The following is a 21,924-nucleotide window of genomic DNA, read 5'->3' on the forward strand; positions in this document are numbered from 1 at the left end:
GGGACTATGGTGGAGAAAATAAGTGATGAGTGGAAAAACAAGAGAAGGCTGTTATGTAGCCGAGGGGAGTATCCTAGCCTGTGCAGACACTTGGAGAGGAGAAAACAGACCTATGGTCAGGAGCAGCATGGAAGCCAGCATGTGGTCAGGAGAGAGCAGAGAGAAAAGTGATAGCAAGGGGTAGAGACCACAGGCTGCCTTCTGAGCCAGTGTACAGAGAGAAATGGCAAAAAGCAGAGCCATCGGGCTGAGATATGCTGACATAATTGTGGTACACCTCCTGTCTGTCGAGTTGGAACCTCTTTCCCTCTCAAGTCATTACATCGCTCCTACACAAAGGGTAGGAAAAGAAAAAAATATGTTTATACTTCAACACTGTGGTCTATAAGGGAAATCTTAGTCGTGCCTGATGTATGTGTGTATCTGTGTATAGGCGTGTGTGTATTCAAAAGTGTGTGTATGTGCATGTGGGGGTGCCATGTCTGTCTTTGTGGTATGTCTGTTTTTGTGTTCAGAAAATCATTTTGTAGAATTTACTCCTGAAATATAGGGAAAACTATTAAATTTTCACTTTCAGCTACAAATTTCTTCCTGGGACATATGCACTTAAGAAAGCTTGCTGCTTTAGACTGAAGATGCTAAACGCCAAAGTAGATGGTGCTCCTGGGTCTGTTCACCACATGGCAGTAACAGGCATCTCTGGTCCCTCTGAGGGCTGACTGCAAACTGGATAGTTTTGTTAGGTGTGGAATTATCACTCACATTGTATGGTTGAACTTTCTTTGCTGAATACAACTTTTGTTTTGCTTTTGTCCCCTTTGCCCTCTTCTTCTAGAAGTACATCAGGGGAGCCGAAAGAAAGAGACAAGGAAGAAGGTAAAGACTCCAAGCCGCGTTCTCTGCGGTTCACATGGAGCATGAAGACCACTAGCTCCATGGACCCCAATGACATGATGAGAGAGATCCGAAAAGTGTTAGATGCCAACAACTGTGACTATGAACAGAAAGAAAGGTTCCTACTTTTCTGTGTCCATGGAGACGCCAGGCAGGACAGCCTCGTACAGTGGGAAATGGAAGTCTGCAAGTTGCCTCGGCTCTCACTGAACGGGGTCCGCTTCAAGCGAATATCTGGGACATCTATTGCCTTTAAGAACATTGCATCCAAAATAGCAAATGAGCTTAAGCTGTAAAGATGTGTAAGCTTCGGAATCAGGGAAGATGCACCCACATCTGAGGTACAGTTTTTGAATGTACTGGGGATGCCTACTGTGGTCCACCTGTGAATCTCCCATGTAGAATTTGTCCTTAATGCAATAAGGTTATACATAGTTATGAACTGTAAAATTAAAGTCAGTATGAGCTATAATAAGAATCTGTAGCTTAAAAAGTAGGTTCACATGTACAGGTAAGTATATTGTGTTTTTCTGTTCATAGAGTTGTATAATAAAATATGATTGCTTTAAAACCTGTATAGTTGTCTAGATCTCCACACAGAAGCGTGCATTTAATGCTTTCAGTTGAAAATGGTTTTCCCTGTTATTTACATTTTGGTGGGTTTTTAAAATTCTTACCTCCATCATGCTATTTTGAAAATTGTGTCCAGGATTAAAAGCGCACAGAAATAGTCTTTAAAATTGTAGCATGAACTTTATAAAATTATTTTTAAATCATATTTAATTTAAACCAGAAGTTGACAGTGGATCGATGTCATTCAGTTTCTCCTGCTTTTCTTGTTCTCAGCCTGTGTCAGACAAGGTGTAGTTAGGAGATGCAAAATGTTTACAGTGTTGGCACCTAGACTTTTCTAAACAAAGTGAAAATAAACCATAGCTTTGCCTTGAGCTAACTCAGAAGTACTGAGGGAAGAAATTAAATCTTTGCCAAGCTTATTTTGCCCTTTGTTTTCTGACCTGCTAATTAGCAGCAGAGACTGGAGGACTCCATAGTCACTGGGCTGTTCTGAAACAAACCAGCACTTAGATTAGCTGCCTTCAGGACACGCAGGGTAACTGCAGAAATGCAAGGGTGTCGGGGCGTCTCATAGCACAAGCTCCTGTGTACAGTGTTGATGAATGCGTTGGCTAAGATATGATGCTGCCTCAGGAATTGACTGGCATTGGGAGCATTTGCCCCGGTGTCTGCCCAGCCTCCATCCACCCCACCACTCTAATGTCTGCACTCGGGAGACCTATGAGCAGGACCTGCTTGCCACACCCGCTTATTATGGATGTATGCTTGCCTGGTGGTTCACTTTGCTCCCTCAGAACTCATTTGTTTTCAATATTTTGCCCAAGTTCTCATGTTTCTTCCACATCATTATGCCTGTAATGTGCAGCTTTGTAACTGGTCATTTGCCTTCTTTCATAATTAGTGACATGAGCGATGTAAAGCCACTAGTATTCATTATTTTCAACTGAATAGCCTTGGAGGTTGACTGTGCAATGTTGTAATTAATGTTGTAATTACTGTAATATCAGCGTATGGGCCCCATCTGCACACTCCTGAGAAGTAGAAAGTGTACTCAAAGCTTATCAGTTGAAGGAAGAACAATGATGTGATCAGTGCTGTCATTGGAACCTACAGATCAATGCTTGTCGTTGGAAACTACACTGGAAAGCTGCCAGCGTAGGTGATGGACTCTTCCACAGTGGCGTCTAGACAAAGATGGTTTCATCTTCTGTACTGTATTGTGATGTAGCTTTCTTCTGTACCATTCTGTTCTAAATGGTGTGTTTTCTTGCCTTAGGGAAGGATGGTGTGGGGGGGCAACAATCAAAACTGTGTAGGCCCTTTTCAACTTGGTGTTCATTCAGAACATTCGATGCAGATCTGCATTCACTCACTGGTGCACACTGAAATCTTACTTGAACAGATCTCATAATAAAGCATTTGTCTTTTGCTCTTTCTCGGGTTGTGAATCCCTTGTTTTCTGCTTGGAGAGCCCCTCTCCATGTGGTCTTCCCTGTGCTCTAAGTTCACTCGGCAAGCAAGCTCTGGGCTATTTAAGTTCTCAGGGTGTCTTTACGGTGAGAAAGTTGTCTTTTTACAGGAATTCCAGTCATTGCAATACTTTTTAGAACAGAGGCCCCAGGCATCTTCCAAGGCAGAGGCAAGAGCGGCTATGTTTTCTCACTCCAGCCGACCCCTGTGTTTTATGGAAGAGAATTTTACTTCCTTATTTTTCATGAACTGAAAATGAGATTTGGCATTCACTTTATATTCTCTGTTTTATATCTTCATGATAACATTATTTTGAAGACTCAGGAAGTTTTTAGTACAGTTGCATAAATAAACACCTGGCTATATGATAGCAGGATTTCCTGTAGAAGTTTTATTTGTATCGTTTCTTAGAAAATAGGACATGGTATTTTGTTTAACCACAGCAAAAACAAAATACAGCAAAATAAAGATGAAATCTACTTCAGAACCCTGACACAACAATGTTCTGTGGAGTACAACTTGATTGTAAACACAAAGATGTTATTGTGGGTGATTGTCACTGAAAGTGACACTCCAAGCCCAGCTTCTTGGCCTGTTGGGTTTAACAAGATGCTCTCTGCCCTGTTTTTACGATGTCTGTGTAGGGAATGATGCAGCTTAAGACATATGAAATGGCTCTACAGACAGTGCTCACCCCTCCAGGGCTGTGGGTCATCTGGGAAGCTGATGGAAACATGTACACAGTCCAAAAAGACATGGACAGGAAGCACTGAAAGTGCCAAAATGAAGAAGAGGAGGAGGAAAAATTATCCAGAAATGGAGGATAGAGTGAGTTTGGGTGATATTAACAAGAATAGCCAAGAAAGTCAGAAATGGGAAAGGCCCTCCGGAGGAAGGAGCCTCTGAGAGAAGGGGAAGTGAGACAGAGAGAGCTGTAAGGAAACAGAGGCATGAAGATGGCTGCAAGTTCCAGGCTAGCCAGGGCCACAGGTGTGGTTTGTCCCAGCAAACGAACTACACACAGAATGCACTGGCAACCTCAACTTGCAGTTAATCTGTTTGTTCACTGATTCAGCAAATGCGTGGAGTGTGACTAGCCATCAGGTTCTGGGTCCTAGGGAAACAGTAGGAAAATCTATGTCGAATAAAAGATTGTAGAGAGAATGTGTAGAAAGGCTTAAAGGATGGAGCTAGGAAGCCTTTCTCAAGAGAATGAGGAAGGCATATTCCACAGACATTGCAATAAATGAAGCAAGATCCTGTGAGAGGGACTTACCATGTTAGCATACATGCAAACTGGTTTTGCAGATTTTGGTATGAGCCAGTGAAGGATAATGCACCCTGTGATGGCCCAGCTCTGTGTCTTGACAGAACTATCAGTCTGCACTACATTAAGAGGGAGGTCCTGAGTCCCATTATTAGGTCAGAGCTAGGGCCTGGAAGGATGGCTTACAGGCTAACAAATTAAGGGCACTGGCTTCTCCTTAAGAGGACCTGAGTTCAGTTCCCAGTAACTCCAGTTCCAATACACCTGTTGCCCTCTTCTGGCTGGTGTGGCCACCAACCACACGCATAGCGCACATACATGCAGGCTAACCTGATGGAAGCAGTTCCTCCATCGAGGTTCCCTCTTTCAGGTGTCAAGCTGACAAGATCAGCCATCACACCCTCTGACATGTGAAACCAAGACTCAATGGTAACGCAGCTCACAAGCCTGGAGGTTCTTTGCGGAGCCTTTACAGTGCTTGTGTGTTTTTCTGTCACTCTAAGATGGATTACAGTAAGAGGAATACTATACATTCAACACAACCACTAAACACAGTGGTGTCAGCCAGTGAGCCAGCAAGGGGTAGAATGGAAGCTTTAAAAATAATGCTCCAGGATAGTAGTCACGGAAGAAGCCCATGGACCGATAAGCAGCAATTGACAGAATGAAGAGATGGCCTACAGCATGGTAGAAAATGTTTGTGCGTTATTTGATAGTTAATATGTAAAGCATACAGGAACTCAGACAACTGGATAGCAAGAAGCCTCAGGTTACAAATGCGCAAGGGACCTAAGAAAATAACTGCTCAAAAGATGCCCAAATGGCCAATGAGGTGATGGGGGTGGGGGAGGGGAATGCTCAAAACCACAGTATCAAGCCAGTAGTGGTGGGCATGCCTGCGATCCCAGCACTAGGGAAGTGAAATGAAGAGGCTCCTATCTGAGCATTGCCAGAAAGACCAAAGATAGTGTGGGCAAGACTGTAGAGAAAGAGAACTCCTGCACACTGTTAGGGGGCTGTGAATTAGTGCAGCTGTTTTGGAAAACAGTACGGATGTTCTTTAGAGGTAAAAATGACTGGTATAGACTCCAGTCAACACACTCCTGGGCGTTTGCCCAAGGAATAGGAAATGAGTATATTAAAATGAAACCTGTATTCTGCATTCACTGAAGTATAATTAACTAGCTGATTAGCCTAAGCATCCCTCAGCATGAGTAGATGCAGAAAAGGCAGCATATATAGGATGGAGTTCGGCTCTGCCCCGCAGAATGGTGAAAAGCCTGTCCATATCAACCGAGGTGAGTCAAGTGAGAAACTAAAACCTAAGTATCTCTGGGCTGGCGAGAGGGCTCGGTGAGGAAGGTTGCCTGCTGCCAACCCTGAGGACGTGAGTCCCCCTCCAGATCCCACATGCTAGGAGAGCACTGACTCCTACAAGTTGTCTTCTGACCTCCACATGCATGACACACAGGAAGAGAAAGAGAGAGAGAGAAGGCGGGGAGAGAAATAGGTAAATAAGCTACGATAAAAATATAAAAAGCAAGCATCTTGCTGTCCAGAAACCATATTTTGACATTTTTCTGTGGAAGGCTGTATGTGTTAGTTTTGAGTCTAAAGGTTGGGGACTGATCAGAGAAAAGGCATGGCCATGAGGTGGCAGTAGAATAGCGTGCAGAAAGTATTGTTTGGATGCAGTTTGCAGAGCTTCAGAAGAGAACCCTCAGAGCGGGAGGCCTTCCAGAGAATGTCCAGAACTCCAAGCCAGTAGGGAGAAAGAGCACGGATGTTTCTCTGCCTACAGAAAATGGGAGAAGAAGTTTCAATGCAGAGACTGGAAGAGGCCCCAAAGGGCAGCACCCATGTGGGGACCTTTCAGAGCCCAGGTTGTCTTCTCTATGGCTAGAAGATGTTGGGTAGTTTTACAAGTTATGCACAGCAAGCAGACAGTGAAGTATGGAATACGTACGTTTGGATGTGTTTGTTTGCACTGACAATACTGAAGCAATTGGGTGCATAAGGGTTTTCAGTTTGGTTCCAGCAACGCTAAACTGAGAGTCCTAGGCTGTGGCATAAAAGCAAACACCATGAGGGCTACCTTTGACCCATTTGTGTAACAGTAGTTTATAACATGAAAACCGGGCCAGCAAGATGGCTCAGTGGATGAAAGTGCTTCCTGCCAAGCTTGATGACTTGAGTTCAATCCCAAGGAACCACGTGGTGGGAGAACTAACCCCCACAGGTTGCCCTATGACCTGCATCTACATGTCTGTGTAACTTCTTCCTGTTTCCTGTCCTGCCTTCAGAGTCTAGTGATTTGGGGGAAATGCCTGACAAACTGGGCGCTTCCTGAGTGGCATGTCGCCTGTGTCAATGTGGTGTCTGTTCTACCTAAGGAAGTCACTGCCCTGCTATGCTTTTTCTGCACAGTCTTGCAATTCTCTCTAGTAAATGACAGCCTTTCACGAAATAAAAATATTTGCAGGGTGTGGCGATGCCTGCCTTTAATCCTAGCACTTGGGAGGCAGAGGCAGGTGGATCTCTGTAAGTGTGAGGCAGCTAAGGCAGCACAGTGAAACCCTGGCCCCCATAAAACACACACACACACACACACACACACACACACACACACACAGGGGGGGAGAGAGAAGGGAAGAGAAAGAAAGGAATTAAGTTGGGTCTAGAGAGATGGCTCAGTGGTTAAGAGCACTGACTGCTCTTGTAGAGGACCCAGGTTCACTGCTCAAAGTGGCAGCTCATCACCACCTCCAATTCCACTTCCAGGGTGTCTAACACCCCCATCTACCCTCAGGTGACACCAGGTGCACAAGCAGTACACATACATACGTGCAGAACAAGCGTTGTACACCTAAATGTTTTCGATTTCTAAAACTTTAAGTTGATTTTTAAAGCTTTTTATTGATTCCTTTTGAGTTTCACATCATGCGCCCCAGTCCTGCTCATCTCTTTGTCCCCTCATATTCACCTTTCACCCCTCCAACCCCCTCCCCAAATAAAAAACACACACAAACCAAAGCATTTCATCGTGGAAGCTGTATTATGTCACAGTGAGTCCTACTCTATACTCCTCTGTCCACACAACTTCATGTGCAATTGTTCATGGTACTGAATCGTTTATTAGTTCGAGATTGCTGGCTTCTTTGGCACCATCAATATTGGATCCTCACTGGGACTCCTCCTAGTCATCCTGTTGCTGCCCTGTGTCATCCTGCAGCTTTGGAACAGTACAAATGGCCCTTTCATGTGTCCAGTCCCAACCACTGGAAGATGATACCAGGCCACCCAGTGCCACCACTGGCAGGAGGCAGGGTCAACTCTCATGTTCTCATGACCTCGGGCCAGCTCACCTGTACCCACGCTTCCAGAGCCCGTTCCACTGTGCTGCCCAGTCAAGCAGAGGGGAGGGAGCTATGGGGATAGGGGGGTCACTCTTCCAAGCACTGCAGCCTGAGAGGGGCTGGGCCAGCTCTCCTGCTCTCACACCCTCAGGCTGGCTCAAAAGCATCTTTGCCATCAGGGCCAGCTCTCTCCTGTGTTGCCCAGGCAAGGTGCAGGGCCTGCTCTCCCAAGTGCTGCAGCCAGTGAGGAACAGGGCTAGCTCCCCTGACTGCCACACATGGGGTGAGGAATGGCATACCCCCAGCACCCACCCTACCTCATGGCAGGTGAGTGGCTGGGCCAGCTCTCCCACGCTGTTTGGGGGTGTGTGGTTAACAACGCACCATCTCTGTGCCCATGATACTCCATGGCAGACAAGTGGTAGGGTCAGCTCTCCCACACTCATGTCCTCAGGGACTGCTCACCCACAACCCCCATCCACCCATGGACATCAGGGCCAGCTCCACTGTGCTGCTGCCCAGGCAAGGTGCAGGGCCCACCCTCCCAAGTGCTGCCACCAGTGGGAGATGAGGCCAGCTCTCCAGAGGCCATAGCCAGTGAGGGGCAGGGCCAGTTCTGTACAGCCCCTGGACATCTACATGGCCCCTGGGGCTGCCCCAATTAGGGATATCCCCATGTTCTTCAGTGCTAATATGAGCCACGGATGGCCATCAACACTGACCCCTGCTGCTGCATAGCTATGGACCCAGACATTGCCCTCAGAAGTAGCTCAGGTTAGGACCTCACCCCAATGGACCCAGGTGGCAGGGCTGGCCTACTCTTTTCCACCCTCCAGTCTCCAGTTCCACCTCTCTTTCTCCACTTCTCTAACCACCAAACACGCACATGGTGGTGGCCCCCACTGCAGGCTGGCAATACAGCTGGTGGCCCTGGATGACATTTGTGGCTGATGGCAAGCGGCTGTGTGCCATCCACCTGTGCTGTGGGCCGGAGGACGGGTCTCTGGGTGGCATGGTGGTCCACAGATCTCTGTGTGTCTATGGCCTGCCTGTGCCATGGGGCTGAGGGCAGGCCTGTGGGTGTCATTCCCTGCACGTACTTCGTGGCATTTCTGGCTGTCTTCCTCCTTCCATGTTGTGCTACCTGGATTTGAGTTGATTTGATTTTTACATGTCCTAGGCACAAAACAGCTATGACTTTCCAGGACACCTGGCGTAGATCAGGCTGGCCTCCGACTCACAGATCCACCTGCCTCTGGAGATTCTGCATCTCCGGTGCTGTGAATTAAAGGTGTGTGCCACCACACCTGGAATGGTAACTGTGTTTTGCTTTGTTTTGTTTTTTTTCCTTCTTAAAAAACCTAACCCAGCTGAGCATGGTGGCTGGCTTATGTGTTTAATCCTAGCACTCAGCAGGCCAGAGATGGGTAGATCCACCTCTGTGAATCTATCTCTGTGAATACCACGCCAGTCTGGTCTACATAGTGAGTTCTAGGACAGCCAGAGCTACATAGTGAGACCTGGTCTTTAAAAAAACAAAAACAAAGCAAGGTGTGGTAGCACAAACCTTTACTCTCAAAGGCAGGCAGATCTCTGAATTTGAAGCTATCTTGGGCCACAGAGTAAGTTCCAGGACACCTGGGACATACAGAGAAACTCTGCCATTAAAGACAAGGGGAAAACAAAAACAAAAACAAAACAAATAAACAAGCAAAAACAAACGGGGCGGGGATGGCAGAGCGCACACCTGCAATCCCAGCACTCAGGAAGGCAGAGGCAAGCAGATCACTGTGAGTTTGAGGCCAGCCTGGTCTACAAAATGAGTCCAGGACAGCCAGGGCTACACAGAGAAACCTTACCTTGAAAACTAACCAAACAACCAAACAAACAAAAAACAAAAGAAAAAGAACACTGCATTTGTTTGTTTATGGTTTTTCTAGACATATACACAGACAGTGTCCAGTAACTATGGAGGACGAACAAGCAGAAGATGAAGTGGAGAAAAAAAATAAAACTTTTAAGTATTTCTAGGAAGCCATCTCCTGTGGAAGTGGTAACAAGTTTCCACAGAAAAAAAGTAAAATTTGATTAAGATGATGATGATGATGATGGAGGTGATGATGATTTTGATGAGGAGGAAACAGACAGAAGGAAAAGCTCGGGAACAGATCTATATGAGACACTCCAGCAAAACAAGGTGCAGAAATCAAACCAGAATGGAAAATACTTCAAAACCATCAACACAAAATCAGAAGGTCAACAATGCTTATTTAAAAAAAAAAAAAGAAAAAAGAAAAACAAACAAACAAACAAAAAATCCTAAGGCACCAAAAGACCTAGTTCTGTAGAAGACATTAAAACAAAAGTGCAAACAAGGAAAGAAAAAGAAGTTTCTCCTCCCAAAATGGAAGCCACACTCATTTACTGTGTGAAGAATCCCTTCCGACCGAACAGGAGGCTTTTGGAGATCTCTGGCTGTAGAGGAAGTCTGGTAGAGAAAATTTGAACAGTCTAAAAGGAAGGGCTGGAGAGATCGCTCAATGGTTAAGAGCATATACTGTTTCTGCGGCGGACCTGGGATGGATCCTTAGCAACCACATCAAGTGTTTGTAACCAACTCTGGCTCCAAGCCAGAGCCTCTGCGCATACTTACACATAATTAAACGTAGCAAAAAATGAATTAAAAAAAAAAAACAAACAAAAACAAAACATTGTCATGACTCTAAAATGTTAAGGAAGACATTTAAGGTAAGAAGGTTTAATTTGAAAAACAACAAGCCGTGCCAGCAATGGTTCCCACCCTTAATCCCGGCACTCAGGACGCAGGATCTCTGTGAATTCGAGGCCAGCCTGGTCTACAAAGCAAGTCCAGGACAGCCAGGGCTGTTACACAAAGAAACCCTGAAAACAGCAACAAAACAAAACCCAACAACAACAAAGAAATCCGTCTTACTCCCGTAACAGTTGATACCTAGCTGTCCTTCCCATAATGCCAAATGAGAACTTCCCCCACTGTGTTTGACAGACTTTGTCCAGGTTCCACTGCCAAGAATGCGCTGTCTAAACGCCTGTTCGGTTTTCAAGGCTGGGCTCCACCCTTTACTTAGCCGTAAGTATGTATGGAATGTTATAATAACACGTAGAAATACTGTTGGTCAGACGTGAAAATTTTAAAAACTGCATTTGTTATACGTGTTTGAGAGGAGGCTGCCCTCAAACTCACTGTAGTCAAGAATGACGCTGAACCCCTAATCCTCCTGCTTCCGCTTCCTAGGTGGCATTATGGGAAGGATAGCTAGGTATCAACTGTTACAGGAGTAAGGCTGATTTATTTGCTGTTGTTCGGGTTTTTGTTTTGTTGTTGTTTTCATTGTTTCTTTGTGTAGCAGCCCTGGCTGTCCTGGACTCGCTTTGTTGATTAGGCTGGCCTCGAATTCACAGAGAGATCCGCCTGCCTCTGCCTCTGGATTAGTGGGACTAAAGGGGTGTGCAACCACGCCCGGCCAATTCTGAATGCCCGCAAATGGAGGCCTGTTGCTTGGAGTCTGTTTTTGTTTCCAGTACAGCCCAACTTGCCTGCCCAGAGCTCTGTGACTTCTGAAGCCTGGTTCTCCGGCTAAGTGCGCACGAGTGTCAGCGGCCGAAATCCTGGCCCCACCGCGAGGGTGCGCTGAGTCCTCAGGTCGCCAGCGCGCACCACGCCGGGGCGGTGCGCTGGGGCAGCCGCGGGGCGGGGCACCGAGCAAAGGTTGCCACTCAGTCCCGACCCTTCTCCGCAACTCGGCGGCATCATGACGGTGGGCGCCCGGCTCCGAAGCAAAGCGGCGAGCAGCTTCACGCGCCGGGGGCCCCTGGGGCGATCGCGCTGTGCCGGTGACGAGGAGACGGATGTCATCCTGGAGCACCTGGAGGGCGAGGACGAGGACCCGGCGAGCCCCGACTGTGCTCGCGAGCGGGGCCAGGAGGGCGGGCGGCGCGCAGGGACCCCGAGCGCGCGTAGGGTGCACCTGGCTGCGCTGCCCGAGCGCTACGAGCCCCTGGAGGAGCCCGCGGCAGGCGACAAGCCCAAGAAGAAGTATCGGCGAAAACTGAAGAAGTACGGCAAGGTAGGTCCCCACCACCCCGCCGCCCTGATCCTGACAGAACCTGGAGTAGCGTTGGGTGGAGTTGTGCCCGCTTCCCCTCTGCGGCCCGGACAGTCACTTGGAAGGTGGCGCGGAGCGCACGGACTGAGGCGAGCAGGACCCTGTTCCCTGTTGTAGCTGGTGGGATTGCTGAAGCCTTAGTGAGGTTGGGTGATTTGGACCCAGCTGGGAACTTGCAACCCAGGTCCATCGATTTCCCGGGCCAGCCCGCCACGTGAGAAGGTTAGGTGGTTCTGTCTTCCGTCCTAGCCGCCTAGGTTATCCGCGGGTCCCGCTAACTCGGCCAGTACGTATCTAGCACCTGTTGATTCTCCCTCTCTCCCTAACCAGCTATCTCGGAACTAAGGAATTCAGATGTTCTGCCCGCCCTTTGCTTTAGTGGGAGGAGGTGGGAGAGCTGGAGGAAGAATGGATAGGGAATGGAATGAGTCTTATTTCCAGGGTAAATGGGTCTGGTTTCTAGGTGCATCTGCCTGGGGGAAGTAGAACTGCTCTCTTGGCCTTGGCCTGGACAAGGCTAAGGGAGCATGTCGGGGAACCACAAAATCGTTGATTGTGTCCTGGCCAAAGTCCTCTGGCCTCTCCTGGTTTGTTGTCCGTTTATCAGTAGCCCTCGGTAGATGACCTTTACGATACCTGAGGCATTCAGGCCCTTGCCAGTTGGTTTACTATTTGGAAAGGTTTTGGGGTGGCCACTCTGTGCCAGGCATTGTGATTACAAGATAAATGCTAACAGCAGGTGGGGGAGAGCCCACAGCTCCCCCGGAGAGACAAGTCAGAGCTGGGGCTCCCCACTCCCTCACTGCATAGCAGAGATTTCAGCAACTACTCATCGTCCTGACATGGACGCCGGGCAGAAGAAAAGATAAGGCTTCAACATGGAACCAAAGCAAGGAAAGTCACACCTGTAATCCCAATACTCTGGAGGGAGGGACAGGATGAGTGATAGCACAGGGCCAGCCTGAGCTATATGACCTGATCCAATCAAGAGCTACCCCTAGCTAAAACTGAGGTACCGGACCCCATTTATTAGGATGGCTATTCTAAAAAGAGACGAAGTCAGGTGGATGATGGTGGCACACCCTTAATCCCAGCACTGGGGAGGCAGAGGCAGGCTGGGGCCAGCCTGGTCTACAGTGTGAGCCCCAGGACAACCAGGCTACACAGAGAAATCCTGTCTCTAATAACAAACAAAAATTTGGAAAAATAGTTCAAAGTAATTTTTTGTTACCCTAGAGAGTTCCTGGGCAACATAAGACCCCAGCTTTAAAAAGAAAGAGAGAGAGAGAGAGAGAAAGAGAGAGAGAACTGCTACTCAAGCAATGAGGGTTTTGCCTTCATAAATGTTTGCAAAGCAAATCATTTCATACACATGTTCACAGAAGTATCATTTGCCAATGGCCAAAAGGTGAAAACAATCCAAGTATCCATGAGTAGATGAACAAAATGTGGGCTATACACACCAGGGACTATTATTCAGTAGCCATAAGAAGGAACAAGGCACAAATTAACTGCTCAACATGGTATGAAGAAAGCCAGACACACAGGTTACATATGGTTCCCATGATTCTTTTTATTGGTGATCTTTAGGGAGTAGGCAGAGGCATAGAGATACCTGCTGTGTATGTGGTTTTCTTCTGAGATGAGAATGTTCTAGAAGCGAACAGAACTTTATAATGTTACACATTATACAGGCATTTAGTGCCACTAACTTCATTTTATAAAATCATTTATTTTATATATATGTCTGTGCCACTTGCCGCGTGCCCACAGAGGCCAGAAGAAGACATCAATTTCCCTGAAACTGGAGTTATGTGTGGTTGTGGGTGTTGGGAACTGAACCCAGGTCCTTAAAAAGAGTAGTCAAAGCTCTTAACTGCTGAGCCATCTATCCAGCCCCAACTTTTTCACTTTAAAGTGGTGTACACATGAATTTGTGTACACACAAACACACACACACACACACACACACACACACACACACACACAGAGAGAGAGAGAGAGAGAGAGAGAGAGAGAGAGAGAGAGAGATTTTGACATAGAAAGGGATTTTTTGGCCACAACGGAGAGAAGAGAAATGCGGGGAAGCTCTAGAATGTCATGACTAGCTCAGCAGACCCCAAGAAGTCCAAATAAGATTATAGCCCCAAGTGAGGGGTCAAAGAGTCCTTGTGGCTTCCACTTTCTCAGGCCAGCTGACAGGGTACCAGGCTCCAACAAGAAGGAAGAGAACTCAAGGTTCCCCCTTTCCTGCAAAGCCACAAGAACAGCCAAGGTTCCTGCAAAAGACAAAGGTGCCCCGCACTCCCACAGCTGCCAGGCAGAGCTTTCTTTGAGAAATGAATAGCTCCAGTTATTGGTTATTATGGAAAGTGTTTTCTTTTAGCTCCCATTCCTGTTAACTTCTCAGATCCTTCACACAAGCCCCTTCCTGCTTCTATTTAAGGAAAGTTGTTGGCCTTTGTGCAACATGAAAGGGCAGGCTCACTCCCCTGCTGCCCCACCCACCCCACCAGCATGGGCCTACCCAGGGGCCAACCCTCACACTGAGCTGGTCCAGCCTTCTGGAAGCCTTTGTGCCTGGGCCTCTTGTAGAGATCAATGTTCCCAGTTAATTTTAAAGAAATAATTGCATGCCTATGGTGCACTTATTACTGTTAAAGTGCTCTCTGCTGGGCACAAGGGAAAGGCAGGAGCCTAAATTGGTAATGTTCTGCCAGGAGGCTGGGTATCCGTTACCTTCTTTACGTTTCATGCCCTAGTCCCCTCATCAACCTTGGGAAGCTGGGGCTGTGAAGGAAGCGGGAGTTGGAGAGAAATGAAGCTGTAGAGTTGGACAGCCACAGAGCTGGAAAGGAGGCTGGCCTGATCCCCTCCTGTAGATCTGTGGGTGAGAAGGATGGGTCATGCCTCAGAACTTAGCTGAAAATAACAGGCCGCCCTTGCAGGCACTCTTGAGAGGCCCGGGGAGAAGTGTGGTAAGAAAAAGAATTACGCTGTGTTAACTGGGAAGCTAGGAGAGGGTTGGAGGGTAAAATTGAAAGTGTGGGGTAAGGATGGCATTGCAGGCTCGTAATCCCAGCACTCTGGAAACAGAGGTAGGAAGAACAGGAGTTTAGAGCCAACTAAACTGGGCTACAGAGTGAGTGGAACCCTGTCTCAAAAAAAAAAAAAAGTGAGCATTGGTGATGGAGGTAACTGGTAGAGCACTTGCTTAGCGTGTACCGAGGCCTAGGTTTGACCACGATATAAGACAAAGGAAAAAGTAGAAGAAATGTCCTCATGTTTGAAGTAGGGGCCAAGAGCCAGCCTACCAGATGTGAGGGCTGCATGACTGTCCAGGGGCCTATGACTTTGGTCTCGGCTTCCTCTCCCTGCCTCTGTTTCTTCCTCCACACCACTTGATAATAATGAGGACTGAGGCTGAGTGGTGGTGGCTCATGCCTTTAATCACAACACTTGGGAGACAGAGGCAGGCAGATCTCTGAGTTCGAGGCCAGCCTGGTCTACAGAGCGAGTTCCACTGAAGCATGAGAACCCAGGTTTTAGCCCCCAGAACCCAGTGAAAAGCTTGGCAGGGTGGCACTTATAGTCCCAGGGCTAGGAAGGGGAAGACAGAGGGGCAGCCAGTGGAGAGGAACCTGTGAACCCAGATATAGTGGGAGATCCTGACTCTAAATAAACACATAAAGTGGAGAGTAATTTAGGGAGACGACAGATATTGGGTTCCTCCACCCCATCACCCCACCCCCACCCTACCAACACGCACAGCAGTCATGCCCAGAGTGGATAAACTAATCCATGGGGAGGTTCCAGATGCCAGGGCACCTGGCTGAGGCTCTGGAGCTGTGGGCTGCCACCCTTTGAGGGGTGAGTTCTCATTCATTCCGCTCTGTAGCTGACCACCCACCCACCTCAGGTTGGCGCCTGGGAGCAGCTCAACAGTAGACATGACCTTGTAACTGGACAGCGATGTCTGTGGAGAGATGGTTTCCTCTTCTAATTCGGAGGGATGTGGGGTCCTCAGCGCCACTGGAGACTGGCTGCAATGTTCTTCTCTACAGTCCTGGAACTCAGAAGTTCAAGACGGTCCTCCTGAGCTAAAGTCGTGAGGGCTGCTCCCACTTGGCTCTCTGAAGCTGCAGAGGCCATCGTCCTCCTTTTCACGGTAGTGTGCCACCACCATCGCACCGCCCCCCAAGTCCTTTCCTCCTTCTGTCTCTCCCCTCCATGTTCTGCCTCACTCCCCTGCATCCCTCTGCATGAGGATACTTACCTGGGGTAGAGCCACTTTTTTAGTATGCAGGAGGCCCCAGGGAACCTCCCATCTCAAAAGCCTCAGCTGACTCATCCTGGCAAAGCCCCTCATACCATTCCAGGGTAATGCAGCCATGGGCTCTGAGAATGAAGGTGTGAGTCTTGTGGGCTAGCCTGGCACACTCTCCCACACTCTCCCATCCCCATCGTCCCTCTGAGAGACTTGTTTTCATTTCCTTGAATAGCACAGGTGTGGTAGTCAAGAGCTTCCTTGGTCTCTTCTCAAAGCTGGGTGTTGACAGTGTTCCAGCTAATGAGCTGTCTCGGCAGACTTTCTCTGCAAATTGTAAAGATGATGGGATAAGTTGTTTAAAAAAAAAAAAAAAAAAAAGGAACCAGCTTTGGGAAAGTGGGTGTACCAGTAACAGTCACGTCAAGTTCAAGGCAAGCCGCATGGTTCTGATGGCCTTGTTTATAAACGACCGGTGTCGACAGTTGCAGTTGATCCTGAGGTGCATGGCATGTGCTGTTTCAAACACATAAAAGTCTCCCACTGACTCTTTTCAAACATCTCTCTCTCTCTCTCTCTCACACACACACACACACACACACACACACACACACACGTCTCTTTGAGAAATGGATAAGGTGGTGTCTTGAGAAGACTTAGATGCACCAGTTTTTCCCAGAGCTTGTCATGACCTAGCGAGGGATTGAGGGAAAGACCTTGGCCCTCTCTCCAGGCTGGGTACCTGGTGGGCACACGCTGAAGTGTGGGGACTGTGCTGTCCATGGAATACTCAAGGCAGGACTCATAAGGAACTCTATAAGCTCTTTAGAAACGTTCCGAGCCAGGCATTGTGGCTCACGCCTATAATCTCATCACTGAGGGAGCTGGGCAGGAGGATCAACAGGAATTGAAAGCCAGCCTGGGTTACATGGTATATTACATGCCAGCCCAGGTACTGAGTAAGATCCTTTCTCAAAAACAAAACAAAATGAAAGCAAAAACAAAGAGACAAAGAGAGAGAAATAAAGCTTCTCTGAGAAATAAGAAACATCTCAGTCTGGTGTGTCGCCACCACGAACTCAGCACTCTTTGGAGAGCTGACACTGTGGGCACCAACCCTGCCTGCAGTGTGTGCTAGGAGCTGTTCCCAGGGCTTCCCTTGGGTAAACTCCTCAAGCCTCCTCACCACACGGAAAGGCTACTTACCGCACGTTCCCGTTATACCAACAAGGAAACTGAGGCTAAGGAACATTAGGGAAGATCTGACTAGAATTCACTCCTAGCTGTGAGCACAGGTCACTTACAGACGGCCTTCATTAGGCAGGGAGGAGTAGCATGGGGTGAAGGCCTCGGCCTGTGATGTTAGATGTCTCTGAAGAGGATTCAGTTCTGCCCCACACAGGCTTCTGGTCTCAAAGACATACAACTTCCCAGAGCTTTCTTCTTCATGATCCCTTAAGCCAAGGCTGTCGAGGACGTGCCAGTCACCTGAGTTACACAAGCTTGCTCCATGCAAGGGAAGACAGTCCCAGAAGAATTGTGGGGCATCAGAACACGGACACCCCAAACAGAGTTGAATGAAGAGTCTGAGGGGTTCTAGGCAGAGAGCGGAAGAGGGCCCAGGATTCAGGACCAAAGATCTCAATTATTCAAACTCTGCAAGAAGACAAAACCGACAGAGAGCATTTAGGAGGCGTGCCCTGTGAAGTAGGGGAGAACCAGGAGAAGGAGGGGTCACAGAGAGGCCCACTGAGCTCAGGAAGGGAGATGACAACACTGCATGGATGAGGCAACGTGGAGGCTGTAGGCATCCTTGACCAGGCAGTCCCTGGATGTGTGTGGGCAGCAGCCAATGGGAGAGGGGAGAAGCATGGAGTGTAGCCAGTGTCTGGTGGCTTTTTCACTTGGAGAGCAGAGACACTGGGCAGGTAATAGTGGCAAGGTGACCCTTGGCATGGTATAAGCTAAGGGGAATGGACAGAGAGGAAGAAAAGGATGCTGCTGGAGAAGAGAAACTAAGGAATGATGGGAAAATAACCAAGCAAAAGTGTGGGGAGGACCCGAGAAAAAGGGCTGGTTCCCCAGGATTACACTGGCACGGTGGGAGAAACCAGGAGCCGGAGCGCTGGGCTTGAAGACAGCGGGGGAAGATGAACAAACTCCAGGGATGTGTGATTCAGGCAATAAAGGACATGGGCTCCGCTAGTGCACAGAGATGGCTGGGTCGGGAAAGAAAAAGGCTGAGAGGCTCTATCAGAGGGAGAGAGGTCAGCCCACCTGGGCAGGTGACCTGGTTTCACCAGGCAGCACTGAGAATCACGGTGAGTGGTGAGTCCTGTGATTGGGATCGGGGATAGTCGGTGGAACAAGGCTGTGCATTTTTTTGTTTTGTTTTTTTTTTTGTTTGTTTTGTTTTTTTTCGGGACAGGGTTTCTCTGTGTAGCGTGGTTGTCCTGGTCTCGCTTTGTAGATCAGGCTGGCCTCGAACTCAGAGGTCTGCCTGCCTCTGCCTCCCCAAGCGCTGGGAATACAGGCCTGTGCCGCCACACCGGGCTCAGGCTATGTATTAGAAAAAAATCACAGGACTGAAAGCCTAGGGGTGTGAGAGAAGATTCTGGTCAGCAACACCAACGCCAAGGTCACCGAGAGTGACAGCAGAATTTGGAGGTGGGGAGAGGAATACTGGGGACCATCTCAGACCAAAGTGAGTTCGTGGGATGTCCCTTCCCCCGGCACCACCCTCACCCAGGAGGATCAAGAAGGCGGCATCCGGAAAGCATTGCCTTGTCCTTAACCTCAACAAAGGTCAGGTTGTTCTGGAAACATAAAACGGCTGTGCACACGCCACCCAGACAGTGGCGAAAACTTCCGGGTTATAAATGTGTGGGTCAGACCAGAGTAGGCACTGGGAGTATAGGAGGGACCAGCCAGGCTGTCTGACAAGATGCCTGAAGGAAAATTTGGCCCCGCCTGCGAGGGCCCTGCTACTTTCAGCTGAGGGAGTGGGGTCAGTCTCAGTTTAAAATAACAGTTTTCTTTCTAGAGCTGGCGGCGTCGTGCTGTGCTTGCACGTACTGTGCAAGGAGAATGTCCGCTGTGCTCAGGGGTAGACCTGAGGCACTAAGGATGTGAAGACACTGGGTCTCGATAGTTTGCTGGATATGCCTGAGGGTGAAGGATTCCCTGGGTCACGGTGACCCGTGGGAGAATCGACAGGTTGCCTCCCCTGACTTTTCTTTTCTCTTCCTAAAATTAGAATTTCGGGAAGGCCATCAGCAAAGGATGCCGGTACATCGTCATTGGCCTGCAAGGATTCGCTGCAGCCTACTCCGCCCCGTTTGGAGTGGCCACCAGCGTGGTGTCGTTCGTGCGCTAACCAGGGCTGCAGGGGCAGGTGTCACCGGAAAGCTTCTGCGCCAGGGGGACGGTGTGAAGCCAGCACTTCACACACAGACTCACGGGAACGCAGAAGAGGAACCCTGCTTCATAACCCATTGTTGAACTGGTTGAGTGTTGGGCGGGAACCGTCCCTGCTCATCTGCTGAGCCACTCTTGGACGTGAGTGGATCCAGGAGTCAGTCCTGCAGAGAATTAGGCCAAGGTGGAGTTGGGGTTAGGGTTACTTTGCTGCCTGTGCTGCTTAGAGCCTTCCTGGGGTACATGCAGGCAGGTTCATGGCAGGTCTGGGGTCTGAGACACGTGGGGAGTAGGTGATTTTGAAGGAGGCCTCTAATGTGATGGTTGCTAGGTGCTGAAAAGGTCGGGACCTGATGGGCACTAGGCCTTGCACGATCCTCTCATTGAGTACAGCAAGGTAGCTGTTCGTTTCTGAAGTCTTTCAGACTCCCTCATCTCTTTTCTCCACTGTCATCGGGAATTTAATTACAGGTTTGGGCAAAAAGAAAGAAGGAAACAATCTTTAAAGACCATGATGCTTTGAATCCCGTGTTCACGGCTTGTGGGGACTATTGAAAGTAGATCAAAGAGTGTCACTTTCACCCATCTACATGAGTATGCAGCTGGCAATGAGGGAGGGAGGGGAGGAGGGAGAGCAAGTTGGGAGACTGCAACAAAGGCCACGCTTTCAAAGCCAGAGCCTGGTCCAGCATGGTCTGGGCCATCTCCTGTGTTTGGAGCTGGCAGCACTCCTGCAGATGTGGCTGGCCACAGCAGTTCATTGCCACAGGTGCCTACCTGCTCCATTTGATTGAGGGGAGAGGTAGATGGAGAGAGAGAGAGAGAGAGGATATGAATGAGAATTGACATGTATATTTAGAGGAGGAATGAGTAAGTAAGAGATAGGCATGAGGAAGGAAGAAAGAGCCAAGAGCGACATTGAAGACTTGCAGTGGAAGTTGAGAGCTAGGGACCCATGCTTGTGGTTGGGACTTCCTGGGGAAGGCTAGACTGTACATGGGTGCAGAGGGAGCTGGGGGACCAGAGCACCTTGGTGGTTGACCTCACACCTCTTAAGACTGCATCTCATTTAGGTTCAAAGATTAGTGTAGGCAAGAGTCCCAGGCTTGATACCAAGCATGGTTCATAGACTAACACTGAATGCTGGGAGAAGTGGAGAAGAAACCCTCAAAGGCTAAGAAGTTTGGGAAATTGGACTGTTGTGTATCACACTATTTTTAAAGTAGTTCAGAGTGGCTCCTCTCACCGTGACCCTTGGCCAACCCCAACAACAGGCCAGGATTCCGATTTTGCTTCTAGAATGGTTGAGATCCAGAGCAGGTTTTGGGACCGCTCTGCAGAATCAGTGTCAGCCTATTGGCCTGAGGCTTCTGGGGCACATAAAGGAAGCCATGATGCTCATACGTCACCCATTGGGCCCAACCAATCAGGCACTGGTAGGTGGAGAGGGCGGGAAGACAGACAGAGGGACAGAGGAGGAATGGGTGGAGGAGACAGTGGCAGCTGCTCACTCAGTCTCAGCCTCCTATCTGGAGGCTCCTGTTAAAGATGCCCAGTGCCTGGAGCTGGGAAGGAAAAGCTCTCACTTTAGCCCTGGTAGTACAAGCTGGTTTTGTGTAGGTTCACAGATGTGACAAAGTGATGCTTGCTAGGTAGGCCTAGGATGGGAAGTGGAAAGATAAATAGGAGAAAAAGCCATACACAGTTAGCTGGAAAGAGGCAGGAGTGTGAGGCTTGCGGGATCTCTCCCCTGCTACCTCCTGATGCTGATGAGCCCCAGGGAACCCACAGCATCCTGCCAGGTAGGGAGAAATGTGACCCAGGGAGGGGATGAAGGAACAGTCAAGGTCATTTCCCTCCCTGGGAGTCTTCCTCCCCACCTCCCAAATTGGAAAATCATCAAACCAAAGCACATCTGGCCCCATGTCCCTCAAAGTCTGGCTAAGAATTAACTCAGAAATGTCCAAAGTCAAAAGCTCGGGACAGGGGCTGTCCTGGGACTCAGCCAGCTTTGCCACCGGGTGGACTTCAGCACCTGGCACATGCTTTGTGGTTACATGGTCTGTGTAGGACTCTTGGTTCTGTGAGCCCCCTTCTTCCAGCCTGCAAACTTCGTTCGTGCTGTAGGCTGCTTTCTTTGCTTTACTGGTTATTCCCTTATGTCGGGCAGCGGGGCCGTACCCTATTGCAACTGAGTTTGATTGCTTAGCTCTCCCATCACTGGCCTGGAAACCCTTTCTTTGTATCCCTCTCCTGCCTTGTGGTATAAATAAAAGTTCCAGCTTGCCTGGGTTTCCTGTGTGTCCAGGGCTGCGCCTTCCCTTGTTCTCTTTTCTGAGGGAGATGGCCAGGGCTCCAGCAGCTCCTGGGAATGTGGTGATGTCTCCTGGGCTGTACCCCCACCTCCACACACACACCTGCAGGGTTAAAGGTTACATTCTCCAGAATCCCTCAGAACAGGCTCTGGGGTGGGGAGCCACAGCCCTACCATCTGTTACAAATGAAAAATTTCCAGAACCTTTGACTAAAGTG

The 21,924-nt window shown here is 48.8% G+C and overlaps 2 protein-coding genes across 2 annotated transcripts in view; both read left to right on the forward strand.

Moving 5' to 3' along the window:
- Positions 1-2,904, forward strand: part of Mark1 (microtubule affinity regulating kinase 1) — a 115,887-nt gene extending 112,983 nt beyond the window's left edge. Inside the window, exon 18 of the mRNA XM_055609228.1 lies at positions 836-2,904. Within this exon, the coding sequence (XP_055465203.1) occupies positions 836-1,190 (355 nt within the window). The 3' untranslated portion in view covers positions 1,191-2,904. The remainder of the gene's footprint in view (positions 1-835) is intronic.
- Positions 2,905-10,623: 7,719 nt separating this feature from the next.
- CUNH1orf115 (chromosome unknown C1orf115 homolog) lies at positions 10,624-21,701 on the forward strand. The gene is made up of 3 exons (XM_055609239.1): positions 10,624-10,672; positions 11,125-11,669; positions 19,232-21,701. The coding sequence occupies exons 2-3, from the start codon at positions 11,355-11,357 to the stop codon at positions 19,349-19,351; spliced, it is 435 nt and encodes a 144-aa protein (XP_055465214.1). The 5' UTR covers positions 10,624-10,672; positions 11,125-11,354; the 3' UTR covers positions 19,352-21,701.
- Positions 21,702-21,924: the final 223 nt, after the last annotated feature.

The sequence above is a fragment of the Psammomys obesus genome, unplaced genomic scaffold (assembly GCF_907164565.1).
Source record: "Psammomys obesus unplaced genomic scaffold, mPsaObe1.curated_primary_1811, whole genome shotgun sequence".
NCBI lineage: Eukaryota > Metazoa > Chordata > Mammalia > Rodentia > Muridae > Psammomys > Psammomys obesus.